This window comes from Lynx canadensis, chromosome B4 (assembly GCF_007474595.2).
Source record: "Lynx canadensis isolate LIC74 chromosome B4, mLynCan4.pri.v2, whole genome shotgun sequence".
NCBI lineage: Eukaryota > Metazoa > Chordata > Mammalia > Carnivora > Felidae > Lynx > Lynx canadensis.
This window is the reverse complement of record NC_044309.1, coordinates 30,059,961-30,080,733: the sequence shown is the minus strand read 5'-3', so window position 1 is coordinate 30,080,733 and position 20,773 is coordinate 30,059,961. Positions and strand designations below refer to the sequence as shown.

General features: G+C 39.2%; 1 protein-coding gene across 4 annotated transcripts in view; it reads left to right on the top strand.

Moving 5' to 3' along the window:
* NRP1 (neuropilin 1) overlaps window positions 1-20,773 on the top strand; it is a 138,089-nt gene that overhangs the window by 54,602 nt on the left and 62,714 nt on the right. For all 4 annotated transcript variants that reach the window (XM_030321698.1, XM_030321697.1, XM_030321696.1 and 1 more), the window contains exons 3-6: window positions 1,574-1,755; window positions 7,440-7,667; window positions 13,843-13,998; window positions 16,544-16,710. In XM_030321698.1, the coding sequence (XP_030177558.1) occupies window positions 1,574-1,755; window positions 7,440-7,667; window positions 13,843-13,998; window positions 16,544-16,710 (733 nt within the window). The remainder of the gene's footprint in view (window positions 1-1,573; window positions 1,756-7,439; window positions 7,668-13,842; window positions 13,999-16,543; window positions 16,711-20,773) is intronic.

The window sequence follows — 20,773 nt, the reverse complement described above, 5'->3', positions numbered from 1 at the left end:
TTTTAACATGCAAAGCATCTCCCAAGGTATTGAGAAATGAACAATTCTTCTGTGCATGTCCATAGTTTTGCAGAGGGGCCAGCCAATGATTACTACTGGAAACATCAGATGCAGCAAAGGAAATGCAGTTAATACAATAATTCACATATGTTAATGCTTAGTTCCATCAATGTCAGCTTTATTTTCTTCTTGATATACACAAAGCTGGCACACAATTTTAACTGATGAGGTAATGTCATTTTTAATTTAGAGAGCCTTAAGCTGTCCACTCTAACTAGTGATATCATCTTTGCAGTTCCCTCGTGAGACTTTATGTAAACATAAGTAATGTGTCCTGGACAGTTTGAAAAGAGATTGTTAAAGATGACATTGGTCATCATGAAGATTTCCCCCACTTTGATCTCTTTTAAATTGCCAGATACAGTTTATATTACTGCCATATTCTAGCCATTCCTGAAATTAATATATCCCAGGACTTTTGAACCAAGTCAAATGCAGAAATAAAATAAAGGTTTGAAATGAATGGACTGTAATGTTTTCATGTCAGTTCTAGAAGAAAAATGGAAGACAGCTCAGATTATCTGGATCCTAGGTGACTTGGTAAATAACAAGAGAGGAAAGGGAAAGGCACTAAGAGTATAACACCAAACAAACAAAACTCTTCCTATTTTTGAGGGGGAATGCTAGTTTGTTGGAGACGGCTCGCCACCTCTTGGAGGTAAAGAAGCATATGTGTTATCTCAGTACAATATTTAGAATAATATTTTATTGTGATTTCCTTTACCATTTGTCTCCTTAGTGTATTATTATTAAGCCCGGTTTTTTTTTAAATCACATCACTTTGGTGACTTGGAGTGTGTCACATTTCCTTCTCAAGCAACAATATTCCTTTAAAGATTCAGGCTGGTGGGTATAAACACAGTAATTTTCCATTTTTAAATAAACCTTTTTCTTTGGAGAGATTATGTTCTGCAATTCAAGTATAGCTTTGGAGAAGATGATCTGTGTTTTAACCACTGTGGATACTGAGAGAGTTTTTCCTAAGAAGTCTGGAGTTTGGTAGAATTGAATTAAATAGTAAAGAATCTGTTTATTATTCTGTGGCCATATGTTTAGAGGGTCGCTCACAGAAATCAAAGTATTTTTCATGGAGAGCTCCAGCCAAGGAGACATTTTGGATTCATAAAAGAACTTCACAGTTTGAAAAGAATGCATAGCATTATGTATTGACACCCCACCACCACAGACAAAGGAACACAATTTAATAATAGAGAATTGTGCTCATGAGATTTTTCTTTTTCTTGTTAATTGGTTACTTTAACTGACATTGTCTGCAAGTATAATGGACACCATTATTCTTAATAGTTCTGTGTTGCCAGATGATGTATACAGACATGATGTAGTCCATTTTGATTATTTCATTTTGCTAGATTTTTATCCCTCCATGTAATACAGTGGTGAATACAGATAGCACTGTTTTCCTAACAGACTATGCTGGATAATGCTGCCTTCTAAATCACTGAAATTAAAAGGGCATTTCTCACTAACCTGTTGTCTCCTGTATTTATGTTAGGTATGACTACGTGGAGGTCATCGATGGAGACAATGAAAATGGACGCTTATGGGGAAAGTTCTGTGGGAAGATTGCTCCTTCCCCTGTAGTGTCTTCAGGGCCATTTCTTTTTATTAAATTTGTCTCTGACTATGAGACACATGGTGCTGGATTTTCCATACGTTATGAAATTTTCAAGAGAGGTGAGTGACTTCCTGCAGAACAAGTGTGGCTAAACGTTCATTACCATTGTTTGATTCCATGAATGACAAAGGGAAAAGAAGACAAAGGCATAATGCTTTGATCTTCTTGTAAAAAATTGCATATTCCCATTACAAAACTGTTGGAAAATACTTTAAACAAAGGAAAATTACCCAATGTATGGAAGAAGTCGTGTTTAAAGATTTTTTTAAGTGGGTCACCTGGGTGACGCAGTCGGTTGAGGGTCCGACTCTTGGTTTCGGCTCAGGTCATGATCTCACATTTCATGAGTTTCAGCCGCACATCAGGCTCTGCGCTGATGGCGTGGAGCCTGCTTCAGATTCTGTCTCTCCTCTCTGCCCCTCCCCAACTTGTGCGCGCGCGTGCATGCGCTCGCTCTCTCTCTCTCTCTCTCTCTCTCTCTAATAAATAAACTTTAAAAAATATTTTTAAAGTATTTCAGGACTCAAAATTGCATCATTTTAATGTGCTGACCAGTGTTTATAGGGTATATATTCTGTAAAACTCTCTAAGAGCATTTATTCTTATCTTTCTTCAAAAATAAGTGTGATCTTCTCTTGAAGTTTTATTTCTTTCATTCAAAATGTGTGAGTCTCCTTTATCTTAAAGCCATGTACATACATCCTGTTCCCTTTATTTCATTACAAAACTCAAAACTAGTATTTCCCAGGAAAGGGAAAGCAGTCTGCTGGTCTTAGAGTTTCTAATGCTGCTGAAGGAAGAAGAGTCTTTCTATTAATGTCTGTTAAGAAGAGGAATAGTTGGAGAAAGAACCTCTTGGAGGAAACAAAACAGTAAAGCTTTAAATGCCATTCCCCTTAGGAAATAAAGATCTTTCTCCCTCTACGATATAATCACTTAGTAGTAATCTTCTGTTCAAATGGTATATATTGAGATGTATAGAATCTGAAAATTCCTAGTCTCCCAGCCTTGAAGAATTGAATGCACATATCAGTCAATTGATAAACAATGTATATTTATCCAGATGTCACTGTTTTTCACAACAGCTGGTAGATTCCTTTAATGTGTTAAATTTAACCTTCCGTTTTAGGTTGGCAGTAATGTGGTGGGTGGGAGTTCCAATCCAGGGACAGAAGCTTAAGATTTGAGTGTACTGTCCTAGAATAGGAGCTTTTTTTAATAGAAAAAAATCTAGTTACATCAATTACAGAGTCTCAGCGGCAACTGAGAATAACAAATAGGAGTCATTAGGAATTTCTAGGAACATTGGTACAACTTCTTAAAATTTCAAAGAAATCTGCCATTGCCCCATACAAGTATGGATAGATAGAAACAATTCTGCAAACATTTGAATAAATAATAGTATACATATGACTTCAGTATGTACAGCTGATTACATATATACATATTTTCTTGTGTTGAAAGCTGTTTGACCTGTTGTAGAAATCATATTGTACATGTATGTATATGGACACACACACACACACACGTATCTACATTTGCTCACTTACCGGCATATGGCACTATCAAAGAAAATAAGGTGTCAGAAAGGAATTTAGGAGTAGCCTTTCATTTTCAGTGTTTCTCGAAGATCTGAAGATAGTTGAAAGAGGAGAGAGAGAGAGAGAGAGAGAGAGAGAGATCTATAACTAAGTCATTGAGAATTCTTCATATTCCTTCCTAATGAACTCAGCCCCTTATACTTCCATTTCCTCAGAGGTACTGTAATTTCCTTATCCTGATCTCCAACACCACCTTTGAAACTTGAAGCCTTATTTTTTCTTTCTCTTCTTGCCTCTCTACATCCAATATGGCTTCTAGTTCTTTTGAATTTACATCCAAAAGCCTCCAAGAGTCATGCTGCCTTTCTGCATTCACTACATTCCTCATCTGGTAAATGGATAATAGTATCCAACACAGGTTTATTGAGAAGATAAGTTGAGATGAAAACATGAGAAGCATGTAGCCAGTGCCTGTTACCAAAGATGTGTTCAGTAAACAATGCTTATGGATGAAACTGGTGCCATTAGCTTTCAGAGCCCTCGCTCTCTATCAGTTTATATTAACCTCCATGGAAACCGGGCTCTTTTCTTTCTTCTTCTCAAGAAGCTTTTTTTAATTCTTCTACTTTTTTTTCCTATGGATATACCCAACTTGTCCTCTACACATGCAAATGCACACACACATACACACAATATACACATAATGCATATTATGTATACACATATATATCCAAGTATGTTTCACTAACCATTATGCTTCTTAATATTTTCAAATTTGTTCATATATGTATATTTTATTTCCCAACCAGATTGGTACCACCTGAAAAATGCAAAGAAAACATCTCCCCCCCCCCCCCACTGCATATACTATAGTCCTTACAGGTGTTTCATAGAAAGTCATTAATGAATACATTTATGCATACATATACAGGTTCATGGATATTTTTTTCCTCAAAAGCCATTTAATGATATTATAGAATCCATGAATCTCCTTTTTCTATTTTTGAAAACATACCACTTCTTCCAGAGTGCAGCAATTTCAGGTTTCCTCAAAACACATAAATTATACTAATTATAGTTGGCCCAATAAATGAGTCTTTCACCTGTTGGCCTTGAGGTTTTCTGGCACTAGATTACAGTTCTAAGGAAATTTTAGGCCATTTCTGCATCCCTAAGGCTGCATTTCTCGAAGGCCACCTTTGCAAAGGTCAGTCAGCAAAGCCAGTCCCCACCTCTTCCCATGCCTCCTGGAGCCACCCTGGACACCCTAACTTTCTACCCAGGTCCCTCACTTTCCCCTTCTATGTGTCTTTTCCTAGATGGTGAAAGATTGGGCCATCAACCTGAAAATTATTCCCACTCACCTAAAACAATTTCTCCAGGAAACCCAAGCATCACTACCTATCACTCCTCCCCTGTCCTTCCCTTGGTCTGGGTTATCCAAGGGAAGAAAATGTAGACATTTTCTTTGCGTGTCCATGTGGGGAAGACATGGCATTTATGGAGAGCAAGACTGATCCCTTCACATGTTATTTGGTTATGAGTCTGGATTTTAATAATAATTCCAAGGAGACTATCTTAGCTGTTATTATTGTGTACCCTTATTGTCATTAACAATGAAGCGTGGCATTCTTACAGCCACACAAGGTCCTCCAAGTCTTACAAATAAATCAAAAGCACAGTGTTCACTGGCGGCCAATGCCATGTGTTACCTCTCACAGCAGCAGCTCACTCATGCCTAGACACACAGGGCTGCTCTCCTTCTCTCCTGTTTAGTGCTTCTGTACTCTCTACAGAGTTCCTTCACCCACTCCTGCCTTGCTTGTTTTTGGGAAGTGCTTGCTCATCTGTGGCAAACCTATGCAACAGTGAACAGGAAAAATATTAAAACAAATGTTGATGTTTACTGGAGGAAGTAGGAAAATACAGAATCTTGAAGTTTAAAGGGATTTTTTTCCCAAATCCTAAAGCCCACCTCCCATTTGTTATATACAGAATCTGAAGACTGGGAAGGTTAGGAGGCCACTCAAGTTTACACAGCAGGTTAGCAGTAGAAGTAGACTGGATCACAGATCTGGTGCTCAATCCAGTTCTCTTCTACTACTCCATGGAATTTCTCCAGTTTTTGTCACACTCCTTAGCAAACCTGGGCCAGCCTTAGTGAAAGCATTGAAATTATTTGATTTTGAAAGTATGCCTTTAATCCCTGTCATTTTTTCCTCTTATTAAATCTTGATCTCACCTGGATAATTTTACCTTTTTAAGAAGGAGAAAATATTAGTACCTGAATTGAACCCCACTGTCAGCTTTTCCTTATAAGGATCTTAAAAAAGCATCCCCCCCCCAACCCCGCACTGCCCCAGGGAGGAAGCTGGAGGTCTCCAGGGTCACTGTTCCTACATCTTAAAAATAAAATGAAAGGGATTCCAATATTTTATATATATATAAAACACACATATATATATATATATATATATATATATATGTGTGTGTGTATATATATATATATATATAATTGTAAACTATAATGTCTTTGTAAATTAATGTCTTAAATTGGCAAAGTCCCTGTCATCTTAGAAGCCACCCATGAACTTAGAATATAAATGATACGGCACATTCTGTAATCTTCTTACCTGTAATTGACATGGTAAATGTCACATGTTAGTAACTTTAACCAGAATCAAATAAGTAAGTATCTGAAGCCACCATGGTGAAGGATGAGCCACATCTGTGAAGGCTTTGGAAGGCATTTTAAACAAGTCAGACCTCTAAAGGCCAGGTTTATTGTGTACATCTAGTAATTTTTATTCTTCTGTGTCTCCAGTGCCATGAACATCTAGTATGTACATGGAGAGCAAACAATTGATTTGTTTTCTCAAAAGCCTGCCAGACGCACTGAGGTGGAGATTCAGCGTAGCAATTCTAAACACTAAAAATAGAGATCTGTTGGTTTAATTTAATCTGTATTGATGCCTACAGTGTTGCCTCTAGTACTTGGCTCTGTGGGAGAATATTTAGTTAAGAACACTCTCAACCAACCTCCTTATTAGAGCTGAATCCATGCATGCCATCACAGGGTGCTCATCAGTGAGACAATGGCCCAGGGAAAGAATTGTTGAATTGAATATTCCCAGGTTGGATCTTGAGTTTCAAGAGGATCAAGTCGTTGCTGATTCCCAGAGATCCTTAGGATACGTTTGAAAATCATAGCAATGGTGGTGGTGATAAGGGGTCAAGTTGATGTGCTCATATTCTTGTAGATGGGCCATTTTCAATGGTGTGGTGAATACTACCCCATTTGCCGCTGGACGCCATGAATCAAAATTGTGGTCATTCATACGGTCATAAGGTCAACTTGCACTATAGGTGTGTCTGAGCTTGACCAATTTAAATTACAAATTACCATAATTTGTAAAGTGTTGAAAACCCTGAATAGTCACTAAAATTATACACTATAAATAGACACATTACACACCCACACATGTATGTTAAAAATAATTTTAGAATGGCACTGTATCTGATACATTGGGGAAGGCAACAATGTCAACATTGATATCAAGTGACTTCTAGCAACACGGCCTGTAATCACAGTTTATCGTGCCCTCACTAACAGCCACACTTTACCGGCACACCTGTGTCAACACCACTCAAAATGAGTCACTCACCCTGGATACATGTACGAATTACCTTTCACATTTAGTTTGTCAAAGAGGCATAGGTCACATCTGGCAGAGTTACTGAGTCACTGGTGTAGGAATCTGAAACCCAAACTCCCTCCACTGAATTCTCTCCCTCGCCTTTGTAAATGTTCTATTTCACCAATAAAGGGCTGTCAGCCTCAAGATTTAAAGATTTAAGCTTGAAGGGGCTATAATTATTTCTCTAGGGCTCTGTCGAGATTTCTGTAGCTTACTCATTCATTGTTCCCACATGATTTGATATTTGTCATTTTTTTTTCTCTGCAACAGCAGAAGTTTTTAAATTGCTTCACACAAATGGAAAACTAAGGTGAACACAATAAATCTGAACTTGACTTTCCATACCTATCACTCCTATAGTAAGGCTGAGTAATGAGTGATTTGGAAAGTGACTATAATCGTGAGCTTTTATTAGAAAGATATGCTGCCTTTACCCAGGTTATTTGTTGGTGAAGTTGTGTGAGTGGGATTTTCACTTTGCTCTTTCTTTTCTTTTGCTTCTAGGTCCTGAATGTTCTCAGAATTACACAGCACCTAGTGGAGTGATAAAGTCCCCAGGATTCCCTGAAAAATATCCCAACAGCCTAGAATGCACTTATATTATCTTTGCACCAAAGATGTCAGAGATTATCCTGGAATTTGAAAGCTTTGACCTGGAGCTTGACTCAAACCCTCCAGGGGGGATGTTCTGTCGCTATGACCGGCTAGAAATCTGGGATGGATTCCCTGATGGTAAGAAGGGCAGGAAGCATCCCCAAAAGGGGGAGAATCTGGGGGAAGGGCCCTGAGATCCTTTTACAAGTGTCACGATACATGCATCATTTTTTAAAAAAATAGTTCAGAAAGAGGAGATAAAACAAAGCAAAATGGTAACTCTCTTTATGAAGAGTAGCGATGAAATATTTGAGCTCAAAAGACAGTAATTATCTAGTCTAATTTCTTCAACTTATAGGTAAGGAAACTGGGGCCATGAACGATTACACATGGTCTCATAGCTATTTTTGTGATAGAATTAGGACCAACACATGGTTTTCCTGACTAAAGTATTTGCCTCATTTCATTGACCTGCCTACTGGTCATTAATTCACAGACCTGAAGAGATCAGTTAAATCAAACAATTCATTTGACAAATGCAGAGACTAAAGACCAGAGAGGTTAAGTACTTGATACAATTTTAAGGGTGAAATGGCATCCATTATGCAGTTACCAAAAATTTAGAAATTTAGAAAAATAAAGAGGATGTTTGGACATTCCTAATTTAGACAGATTCCTTATCTGCTCCCTAGGGAATTTTTATCTTTGGCAATTTGAATCATCTCAACACATCATCTGTATACATTGTTTTTATCATCTAAATTTATCCTACATTTTAAAATATATTTACTGAATACCTGCCATGTACCAGACATTGGTCTAGCTACTTCTTAGTAACAGAACAATCAAAGATGGCTGCTCTGCCCCCCCCCCCCACCCGGAGTTTCAGTTCTGCCAGGGGCCATTGGACAATAAACAATACACTTACAGATGAAAGAATTCTGTCCTTGGAATGCAAAAAGTGAGAACTTCTGTAAACAACAACAACAACAAAAATGAAAGAAAGGAAAGTAGAGTAGAGCAAAGGCATGAAAAGTACTAGGGTTAAGAGACGGGGATATTTAGGTTGAAATTTTAAATAAGGTGGTCAGGTTCGGCCTTATTACAAAAATGTCATTTTAGCAAAGATTTGAAGGAGGTAGGGGGCAGGGGGTGGCCATGTGGACAGCTAGATGAAAGTTTTCCCATTTCTATCCTTGTGAATTAGAAGGTGAATGGCAAAAATACGCACCCAAATCCTGAAAAGAGGGAGATAATATCAAATAATTTGTTGCAGCTGTATTGCTTGTCTTGTGTTTAGTCTGGTTTAATATTAAGATTTCTCTAGAGAACACACTCTACACAGATCAGAAAGGGCAGCTTGGAAGTTCTTACGAATCATGCAGTTAGAAATATGTAACCACCAATAAAATAGAGTCAGATATTATGATCAGGCTGGAGGAAAGAATATTTAAATAAATATTAAATTGTAAATGAAGGGCAAGTATCATGTGAAAGAGATTGCCTTTGCCTTTGAAATGACATTAAAATTCTCAGCGTAATTCAATTTAGCTATGTTCCTCAACAGTAAACAGCAATGGAGATAAACTGGGTTTAGAGAAAGCTTATATTGTCATTGCAGTAAGTGGGTGAGTTATCATTGGTGTAGTTTCTTCTTTGCTCTTTTACTATATAAATAGGGTTATGATGATCTTATCGAAACTCCTTCATTAAGTAATGAGATTTGCCCAAACAGAGTGCTGATTGATTTCTAAGTATTCAATCTGATAATTAGGAAAACAATATTATAACAGTATTGTAATAATAGCTGGAACATTTAATAATGGGTTTATTTGTTCACAACCCAAATTTGCAGCCTTCCTTTCTAGAACTTACATTTAAATTGACATTTGAAAAGGAGGTCCAATCAACCAACTTATTTAGAATACTTTCAGAAAGAAGCACATTGTTATTAGTGTCAAGGGTTTTTCAAAGTAGTAATTTTCTGGCTCTAGAAAATCACTGAGTTGAAGCGAGGAACAATTAACAATAAGAGTTATCAGCCTTGCAATTCACTCATGTTTTAAACTATGGTGCACTTGACTTATTCCCAGAGAAAACTGGCCTTGGAATATGGAAACTGTGTTTGTATATTTGTTAAAATTTACCTAGCCTTGTCCAGCCTACACCGGCATAACAGCACTCTCCTTTTTAGGCAAAAATGACAGACTTCCCCTCCTGGGTTTGTCAGTGGCACTAGAAACATTTTTGTTATAGTAGTTCAACACGTACAGTCCCTTGCCAGCAAAATTGCTTTTACTCTTTGATATCCCTTCCAAAAACAACAACCAGAAGGCGCTGAAGGCTTTTAAACATCAAGTGATTTTATGTTGCCTTTTATCATACACATTGAATTAGGTGACTAAGTAATTGAAAGCGACCCATTGAATAGGATTGACTTTGAAGAAAAGCAGTTTACTCCCAAACTCAAGTCGAGGTATGCATTGTTGTGAATCACACATCTCTGTCTATCACTCCTTAAGCTCCATGGATTCACAAGTAGCGACTCTGTAGTAATTGGTGGAAGTTTACATATGGTTTGTGAGCCATGAGCTGAGCACACTGCCCGGCCCTGGTGGATATTGCAAATGTTTGTGCTGAATTCTGGAGCCAAACACGAATGCTTAGCTCACACCACATGGGCGCACATGAAGTCAGCTCTCCCCCCAGGCTTTAGCTGCTGTCGTTACCTACATTCCAAAATCTATCAACTATTTGAGGAGTAAGTTTCACGAACGCTAGATTGAGCTCTGTTTGGATTTTATTGACTTAATGTTTATATTAAAATTAACTTCTGGGGCGCCTGGGTGGCTCAGTGGGTTAAACGTCCAACTTCAGCTCAGGTCATAGTCTCACAGTCCATGGGTTCGAGCCCTGCACTGGGCTCTGTGCTGACAGCTCAGAGCCTGGAGCCCGCTTTGGATTCTGTGTTTCCCTCTCTCTCTCTGCCCCTCCCCTGCTCATATGCTGTCTGTCTCTCTTAAAAATAAATAAAAACATTTAAAAATAAAAATAAAATAATTAAATTAAACTTCTAAAATAGAAATGATATAAACATAAAATTATTAACACTCCAAAATGTAAATGACATAAATGTGCAATTTTTTTTTTTCCTGGGGAAAAGTTGCCAAGTCCAGATATTCTCCAACAAAAAGTTTATTATTGTAGGAAAACAATACCTGGTCTATTTTGTACTTTTTCGAAGTGATTACCTTTTTTGCTTAGTTATTCAGAATGCCTCCTTTTGAAAGTCTGTCTTTATAGCAGATTGCTGCCTTTTTTTTTTTTGCCCCCCACCATAGAAAGGGAACAGGAGACCAAACTGTCTCATTCTGAGGTGAGAGATTGGAGAGATTAATTATTGGAGAAATTAATGGAAAAATACAAATAACAGGGTAATGCCATTCCCAGTTGCAGGTATATCTTTTAAATAGCATAAATACTTTATTGCCTTCACACCTGGAAAGATATGGTCACTATGCACCTACTGTCCCCCCAAAAGATTGTTTAGCACATATTGCTTACTTAAATTCTTCAGTAATGCAATTGCTGAGTTCCACTTCTGTTTTTGTGAGTTTCCATTCATCTCCTTGGCCTAACGGAAAGAGGAAATCCAATAGCTGTGTTCATGTAAATACACAAATGAGCACATGCATGAGATAGATAAGTACTGTGCCCACTCTTGCTCAGATCAATATTGCATTAGCTTGCTAGGCTAAGGTCTTGCTGTTGTTCAGGAAAATTCAATACTTCTTTGTCTTATAGTCGAAAAAGCCTTTTCACTCTCATATCTTGAGGGCTCCTAAAGAGAGTTGCACACTGCTATCCGGGGGCAAGGTTCTAAAGGACAGAAGGCAGATTTACCCGGCATGTCTTAAACATTATAAACCAGTGAGTCATGGAGACTCTCTAAATTATGAGTCTGCATTAGACAAGTTCTCTTCTGTTTGCTCTTTCAAAGAGACTCCCCCTCCCCGCTCCCCAGAGGAATGGGGTGGTGGGGGGAGGGTGGAGAATCTGCAGCCAGAGCTTAAGGGGTTGAGTGTGGCTTCCCTTGTGCACTTGTATTCTTGGCGGGTCAATGGCTGTGGTGATCAGAGGCTCCAAGGACTAAGGCTGTAAATGTTTGCCCACAAGCTAAAGAAAAAGAAAGTTATGAAACCACAATAATGGAATTTAACTGAGGGGAAAAAGTGAGAACCTACGAATGGACTCTAGGCCTCTCATTAAGATAGTAAATCAGAAATGGGATTCTTTTCAAGGAAAGGAAAGACCGGAGTTTATGGCTCTAGCTCGGTGTTTTCATGCATATGTCATGGGCAACTTTGTGCTCCATAGGGAAGAAAAACGTGTTGAATTCATTCAGAATGATGAAAATCTGTAGAAGAAGCTGAGGCTCAGATTAAAGCTCAAGAGAAACAAAACTGCAAGTTTCATCTCCTGAGATGCTCTCTTCTGCCAACTGGGAAACCTGATAGAACAACATTTTCTTCCCATAACAGAGTCCCTGTTCATGACCATGTCATGCCCTGTAGATAATCTGTATCAATTCCCCTAATGGGCCAGGGTCCTTGTTTTCTTCATAATAAAGCAGGCTACACACACACACACACACACACACACACACACACACACACAATGTTTGGTTGCTGGAGAATGAGGAGTTACAGTAGAGAAAACTCTTTAAATTCAATCACATCAATTACTATGAAGGCATGGAGAAGTTATCAGATATTCGAAGTAACCATTTTTCACTAACTCAAATGTGGAAACACTTTGGTTTAGTTGTAGTTTTAGGTTTGCTTTGTTTTAAGAGGGCCAGCCAAGAGCTGAAAACCTGTCAGCCAAGGATCTGAGCACTCTGAAAAGCAGGGTGCTTGGACTAGCCAGCTGCCTACTAGGAACTCAGTGGGTAGGTGAGGCTCCAGGGAGATCAGTTCTTATGAGACTCACTTTTCCAATCACATTGGAAGCTGCTTCTAGTCTTCATCAGCTGCTTTCTGCATCCAAGCTCCACACACGGGCCTTGGCACACCAAGTCCCTTCTGTAGGCCCATCCTTCCAGAGAGGGGTCCACCCACTGTGCTTCCTTGAACAAAGCAATAACTCTTAGTTGAAATGCAGAGAACCATGGATTTCTTGGAGGGGAAAATGGTCCACACCAGATTGTCCTTCTAAGCCCAAACCATCTGCTATGTTTTTACCATATGTGCAATGGAAAAAAAAAAAAAAAAAAAAAAAAAAAAAAAACTAGAGAAAAGGGGATTTTTTTTTTCCTTGCTGATGATCTGGACAGGGAATTGGAGAGATTCTCCAAGCCCAGAGGGCTTGTGCACTGTCTATGTGGCAAGTTGCAATTACTAACTGCCAAGGTTTATCTAAAAGCACTTCAACAAAGGGGTGGCCAGTTTAAGCCCAGTTGCAGTTTGACATATCACAAATTAATCAGTGTTCCCAATTTTTCACTGCCCCAGGTACTACTTTTTTTCCTGATGTGCACAGTCAAATGGCTCCTTTGGGCCATCTTTTAGCCACAGGACCTAAGTGCAATGTGGTCACGTCTCTTAAGCTTGGGAGAGAAAAAAACAGAGAAAAGTCAGATACATTTTCTTTTCATTTTGTTTACAACTTATTATTACGTATAAATTATTGGTGTCTGTAGCTTCTAATTTTTTTAAATTGTTACAATTATAAATTATCCATTAGATACAGCCCTGTCTGTGATGTTCATCATAATAAGGCTCCAGAACTAAACGATGGAACGAAGAAGGAAATTGGGGTTACTCAATGTTGGATCAGATTCCTGGCACTGGTCTGGTTGCATCCGGGACCAGTTCCCTGGATCTCCTCATAGTGGGGGGAAAGTGAGCAAGGCAGCTTCCAGAACCCTTGGTGATCACAGCCTAGCTGGAATCTTTCAGCACTGGGTAGTGTGTGCAGTTTGGTCCTGGAGATGAATGTCAAGGTGACACTTGACAGCCCAAATCTCATTCACTGCAGATGAAGCAAGCATTTTGATTCTGTTCCTGAAAACAATCCTGCTCAGTGGGGAATGAGGTTATATGCCTGTTATTGCCCTTCTAAGCACACTTTAAATCCCTCTCCACAAACCTGATCCAATATGTTCACAGTGAACCAATTAACCAGGGAAGACTTGCTTTGGGTAAGAAAACACTTCTGGGTTCTGCCGGGACCCATGTTTGCAAACGGTTATTCTTGCATCTGCGGTGGAACAAAAGATACTTTAATGTTCTCTGCATTTCTCCCTTTCTAGTTGGTCCTCACATTGGGCGTTACTGTGGACAGAAGACACCAGGTCGAATCCGTTCCTCCTCGGGCATTCTCTCCATGGTTTTTTATACTGACAGTGCAATCGCAAAAGAAGGCTTCTCAGCAAACTACAGTGTTTTGCACAGTAGTGTCTCAGAAGGTCAGTATTTATTCACCCTGCAAAGCCCTGTGGTAAACACTCCATGTTATTCCTCCTCACATATCTGTGGCCACATGAAACACTAAAGAAATGGTTTGCGAATTGGAATGTCAAATATTTATTTTTCTCTTTTAAATGGTTTTTTGGATATCAATAGGAAGAACTGTTTGGTGTGCTTTCTTAAGGAAATTGTGGATGAGAAGGCTGCTTGTGAGCCTCTGAAATTATGGGAGAAAGTGGGAAATGGCAAAACAGTGTCCTGAAACAACGAACTATAGCCAGACCCTATCTGGCACCCTTGAATGTGTACTGGGCTGAGAATCATAAAAGGACAGGCATTGATCACAAGGGATAGGAACAAATCTGCCATAGTTTATTGACAAGGCAGTCTTACAGAATAGATGACACTTGGTGGATTGGTTTGTGAAGACACCAATGGGAGCCATTTGTTTTTTGTTTTTAGGTGAATAAAAGTGGATATTCATGTAAAAGAAGCATGTTTTAATTTTGGTTATAGCTTTCCACAAAAGAAAGAGGAAGTACTATGTTTCACATCTTATTAAAATAATCAACTAACTCAACGCTTCTTCAAAGTTTATGTGGTGTCCAGCTCTTTTAAGGGCCCAAGGAAAACACCAGAGAGAACAATGAATAAATTGTGTATTTCATCAGGTCTAGCTGCCAGGTTGTAAAGTAACATAGGGAAGAGGACAGGGGCTGTTTGGAGACCTTTCCTGCAGATACACTAGTATCTTTTTTTTTTTTTTTTTTTTTTTTTTTTAATATTTGTCAGATGGGTGCCCTGGGTGGCTCAGCTGGTTGTGCATCCCACTCTTTTTTTTTTCTTAAGCTTTATTTATCTTTGAGAGAGACAGACCAACAGAGCGTGAGCAGGAGAAAGGCAGAGAGAGGGAGACAGGATCTGAAGCAGGCTCAAAGCTCTGAACTGTCAGCACAGAGCCTGATGTGGGGCTCAAACTCACGAACGATAAGATCATGGCCTAAGCCAAAGTCAGACACTTAACCAACTGAGCCACCCAGGTGCCCCATAGATATGCTAACATCTTTTCTACCAGATCTTACTGGAAAATGAAAAGGCCAATTAAATTTCAAGATCTTATTTGTGCTTAATTTGATTAATTAATTTATATATGTTTGTGTCTATAAATATTTTAAATGTTTATTGAGAGAGAGAGAGAGAGAGAGAGAGAGAAAGAACATGGGGGAGAGGCAGACAGAAGTAGAGAGAGAGAGAAGCCCAAGCAGATTCCATGCTGTCAGCACAGAGCACGACACAGGGCTGGATCCCATGAACCATGAGATCATGACCTGAGCTGAAATCTAGAGGTGGATGTTCAACCAGCTGAGCCACCCAGGCACCCCTAAAAATATTTCTATATTACAAATAACAAATCTAAGCTTAAAAGTATGAAACCAGTGAAAGAAAACCTTCTATGCCATAAAACTTTATCTATTATGATAAAAAATTCAGAAAATGTGCAAGTTTGGTTAGTTGGCATTTTTCTTGATGATTGAGAATCCTTAATCTCTAAAGCTTTTTTTCCCCATGTTAGTACTTTTAGATTCACATTTCTTAAAGTTGATTATTTATTTCCCTATGTCATATTTCATATCAATGTCATATTTCATTGTTTCACTGAGTATATGAGGCCTAATGGAATACATGCTTTCATGATTCATAGTCATCATTGTGAGCATTATTATTTTATGTTGTAAAACTGTGGTCCTCCTTGGGACCATATGATACTGTGGTTTGCTTCTGATGGATACTCTCGTGTTTTAATAATATAAACTAATGATGTTAATAATCATGACAAGGCCAGGGCAGGAGGCATGAGAACAAAGGGAATCAGGGACAAGTGGCCCAGGTGCCAACTACAAGGAAATCTGAAAGACAGAGAATTAAGGTCTACTGTTCACCAAATATGGATTATAAACAGACACAGAATCTTTTTCACTTTTACTGGATCTTAGAGAAAATACTAAAACTTCTGGTGTGTACTCGTATGAACTTTGAAAATAAATCAAAAGCGCCATCATTTCCTAGTAATTTTTTTAAAGTATATTTATTTATTTTGAGAACAACAGAGCCAGAGCAAGTGGGGGGAGGGGCAGAGACAGAACTGCAAGCAAGGTCTGTGCTGCCAGCACAGTCTGATGTGGGGCTTAAACTCATGAACCGTGAGATCATGAGCTGAGCCAAAACCAAGAGTCGGGACCCTCACCTGACTGAGCCACCCAAGCACCCCCTAATAGATTTCTAATAGTATTTCTGTCAACCTAGGTCCAGTTAGGAAAATAATTAATCCACTACAAGATCTTCAGAACCCTGTTTTTAAAAATTACTGCCATGAATTTATTCCCACGTATCAGTACCGCGTCTCAATAAGTCCCCCACTGTCATCTTCTGTAAGATTTTGTGTGACTGTCAACATGAATGTTTTAGTTGGCCAGATTATAAAAAGAAATCTGCCTTTCAGGTCCCCTATGTTTTCATGACTTTGGGCCATTTTTCCCCCTCTAGATTTCAAATGTATGGAAGCTCTGGGCATGGAATCAGGGGAGATTCATTCTGACCAAATCACAGCTTCTTCCCAGTATAGCACTAACTGGTCTGCAGAACGCTCTCGCCTCAACTACCCTGAGAATGGGTGGACTCCCGGAGAAGATTCCTACAGAGAGTGGATACAGGTATGTAGCAGGAGACGTGGCATCTTTAGGGTGGAAGATTTTGGTCATCTAGAAAGGGTGTTGAAAAAAAGCAGTGCAATGCCTGATGCCTGCAGGTGAGAAGACAAAAGGAATGGGCACCAAGTGTCATCACCCTGCAGAACCATCATGTCACTGCAGTCTAAGAAAAGCAGGCCTGGTTGATGTCCTTGAACATTCCTTTTTTTTTTTTTTTTTTTTTTTTTTTTAACTCTTCAGAGAATGCCCAGTTGTCTCACTTTGGTAACAACTAAAAGATCTGATTTTTCCCAACAACTACACATTTTCTATTCATATACTTCCTCCTTCAACAGATTTTTATTTCCTTGATGAAATATTTTGGCTCAACCAGTAGACTTGCATGAAATAGTTATATCAAAGTATAAGGCTTCTTATTTGTTTGTTCAGAGTAGAAGAAGGAAAGAAAGGAGCTGAGGTTTGCTTTTCCATACAAGTGTACATAGCACATGCCCAAGAAAGCAGTGGGAGCAGATCAAGGGCACTGGTCTTTGGGGGCTGTGTATATACACATGTATGTCTGAAATGGACACATTTGTATCCTTATTATGACGTTGCTTCTGCTTCCCTCCCTTTGCCCTGATACCCCCTTCCTTACCATTACCCTTAAGTCCCCAACAGACTCTCCTCTTCTGCACCATGACTCCCTTGCCCCAACTCATCCCTGGCACCAATCCTAATACCTCAGCCTGGCCAACCTTGATGTCTGGATATGCCCACTCAAGACCTGATGCTCATGTTCTTGACTTTTTCACCCACTGTCAAATGAAACATTGGGTATCTGGCTGTGTGGGTTAAACTGTGGGCAAATTATACAAAGTTATTTGCTGAAGGATACAGGCTTCATTTTCATAGAGTAGGCAAAGCTTGTCTTACATACATTGCAAGATATATAAAAATGACTAATTCCCAGAGAGAGTTTCTAAGCAAGAAAAAAAGCAAGATGATTAATCCCCTACTTTCTATATCCATTGTTGTTTCAGTCTTTTGAGCACAAATCCCAGATTTTGTTTTACTTTGTAAAGGTCAATATTAGTTTAACATACACTTAAAGTGAAATGGCCTATTACAGGAGACTGAACTCCTGCTAACCTCTAAATGGTAACACTGAGAAATGTGTAGACGGTGAGAAAAGATGAGATTTTTACCTAAGGATTGCTGAATCCAGCTCTAGATTAAGTCAGAAGTTAAATGAATTTGCCTATGTCAAAATAGCTCTTGGTAACTTGTTTTTTCACATCCCCAAACCAACAGGCAGTTCAGTATGATTGACAGACGTGTCTCCAGAGGAAAGCTTGCATTTTGCAGTGCTAAGCATGTTTACATGGTAACGTGGTCCTATTCTTGGTAATGTGGATAGTGCTCAATAATTTAGGGACAGTGTTGGGCTTGCAAGACTTCTGAAATTGCAACTGTAGCAATTCTTCTGTGCAAGGCAATTCTGTGTCAGTAGAAACATTGAGACAAGATGGGCTCTCACAAAGCATTTGTCAACAAGACAGGATTTACATCCTTCTCAGGAGCTAGGCAAAAGGAAAAAAAAATCTGAAATGGTCCGACTCTTTCTATCAAAGCGTAGAAAGCAATGGTTAGGAGAAGCTACGTAACCAAAATCTCTCAAACAAGGTTTACTTCTTACTCAAGCTACTCTCCATCGGCCAGCTGGGGGTCTGTTCCACATCTTCTAACACCAGGACCCGAACAGAGGGGACAGCTGTCATCTCAAATATTGCTGGTCACCAAGCAAAGGGAAAAAGAGAGCACAGCCATTGTGCTAGCTCTTATGGTCCCCTCAAAGAGCGCTTTCACCCATTTTCATTGCCAAAGCACATCCCATGGCCACACTTATCTTCTGAGGGGTAGCAATTCACTTCATGCTGGATGGAGGAGAGCTAGAAATTTGGTGAACAGCATGAATGACATTGTGCCATTCGTAGAATAGTTACCATTTATTGAGGGTTTACTATGGGGCCCCACTTCTGCTGAGTACTTGACATATTTGTATTTCATCCTCACAGTAATCCTGTGAAGGAGGTGCTATTATCCTCATTTTACAAAGGAGGACCCTGAGGTTCGGAGAGATTAGTAAATGCCCGAGATCACAGTGAATGACCGGGCTTGGAATCAGGGTCTGCCAAACTCCCAACACCTGCTTCTTTACACTTCAGTCTCCTCTGTCTTTATCATTTGTTACCTTTCATATGAATTCAGGTATATCTTGGGACATAATTCCCTTCATGCCTTTCCTTGTGAGAGGACACACGGAGATGAGTTGGGTGCTTACTCTTTCTAAATCTAGCATTCAATGCCCTTATGCCTCCATCCCTATGGACGATGAATGTCAGAGAGACTCAGCATCAGTTCACCTTGAGGTAAGATTATCTTTTGCTCCTTCTGGAGCTCACTGGACTCATTTACATGTTTTTTGTATCTTTTCCCTCATGATGGGAGCTCTTATCATTCACCCATCTCCTAATTATGAATAATTTTGTATGTTTCCAGCTTTTCTGAAACTCCTTGGAAGTGGTTGGCTTGTTGTTTTCATTGGGTAGATGTTTTACAGTAACCACCAAGTAAAGCATAATTGAGGCTGAGGGCAAGAGGCGCGTACCTCCAATCACAGGAGCATTAGCGCACAGACATTTCTATTTATATGCACATCAGTATGCGGTTGGTATTTGTTTTCTTTTTCTGCTTTTTCACATTTTGCATGAGATATACCCCACAAAACATGTTGCTGTAGCAACAAGAACAAACACTTGCATGTGTTAAATTAATAAGGCAGTGTTGGAAGTTGACTTTCCTTCAAGACAGGAACAGTCTTTGGTTGCCATTGTTTTCTCTAGGAAATTACTGAGTGACATAAAAAAAACAATGCGTCGTTAACCGTGGGTATGAACGTCTACATCGGTGCTTCCTGTGAGATCTGTTGTCTGCCAGAAAGCTTAAAAACAAGTCAAGAGGCAATTTAGTGGGAAGGGGCATAAGGGAAGTCCCCACTCGGAGCTTTGCACATGGTCATATCCTGCTCAAAAGGCCACTTCATATCCTGAGCAGCTAAAACCTCCTAATGGTCAACAGCAGAGTTTAATCACACTTCGAAATTTGCCCATGTTTTTCAGAGTATTCCACTCTGTCCTGTTGCTTGGAGCTGCTTATCTTATTATTCATTTAGTCTTTTTCTTCCTTTTGTTTCTGGCTAAACAATAAAGGATTCAAAGTAAAGACTCCGTATATCAGTGGTGTTATAAAAATTCTTAATTTTCAAGCACATCATCAGAGCCCAAGCCATTAACCTCATTGAAGCTGAATTTCCTTCCCTGTAAAATGAAGGTATGGTAGCCTTCTCCATTCAAGCTGTCGCAGTTCATGATACTGTGAATCTCAGAGAAATGCAGTCTTGGGCTTTCTTCTCCTCTGTGCATACTAAGTGCGTAGCATACTGTCTGCTCCGGAAACGTGTTCTCATGGATCCTAAGTGTAGTCATTCACACACAAAGCAGAATTTAATTCGTTAATTATTTCAATGTTTTATTAATGATAGTGTTCACCACACTGTAAACAGATTTATCCTTCTCGCTTTAATTAAAGCTCTTGGGAGCGCTCTCCTCAAAACAACTGTGACTTTTCCCTGATTAAAATGCCAGGAGACGAGGGGGAAAAAAGGCAAGAGATATAATGCCTAAATGGGATATGACCTTTGTTGATCCAAAGAAATAAAATGGCACCAGGGACTAATCGATTACCACACCCTCCAGTGAGTTTAGAAATAGAATTGCTTGATAAACCGACTCAGGCTGAAACTCCACTCTTCTCCAAATTTGGGGGCATTGTCTTTTGTGGGAAAATTTTTGGGTACTAGATTATTTATGCCGTCACTTATCCCAGAGAAGCAGAAAGCGAAAGCGCTGGCTCCTAAACCCCATCCTGTTTGGTTTGGTAAATCAGCCCTTTTATGGATTAATCACACAGAAGAAAGAAGCCTCCACAAAGATACTCTGTAGCTCTGAGAATACCTCACCGAGCC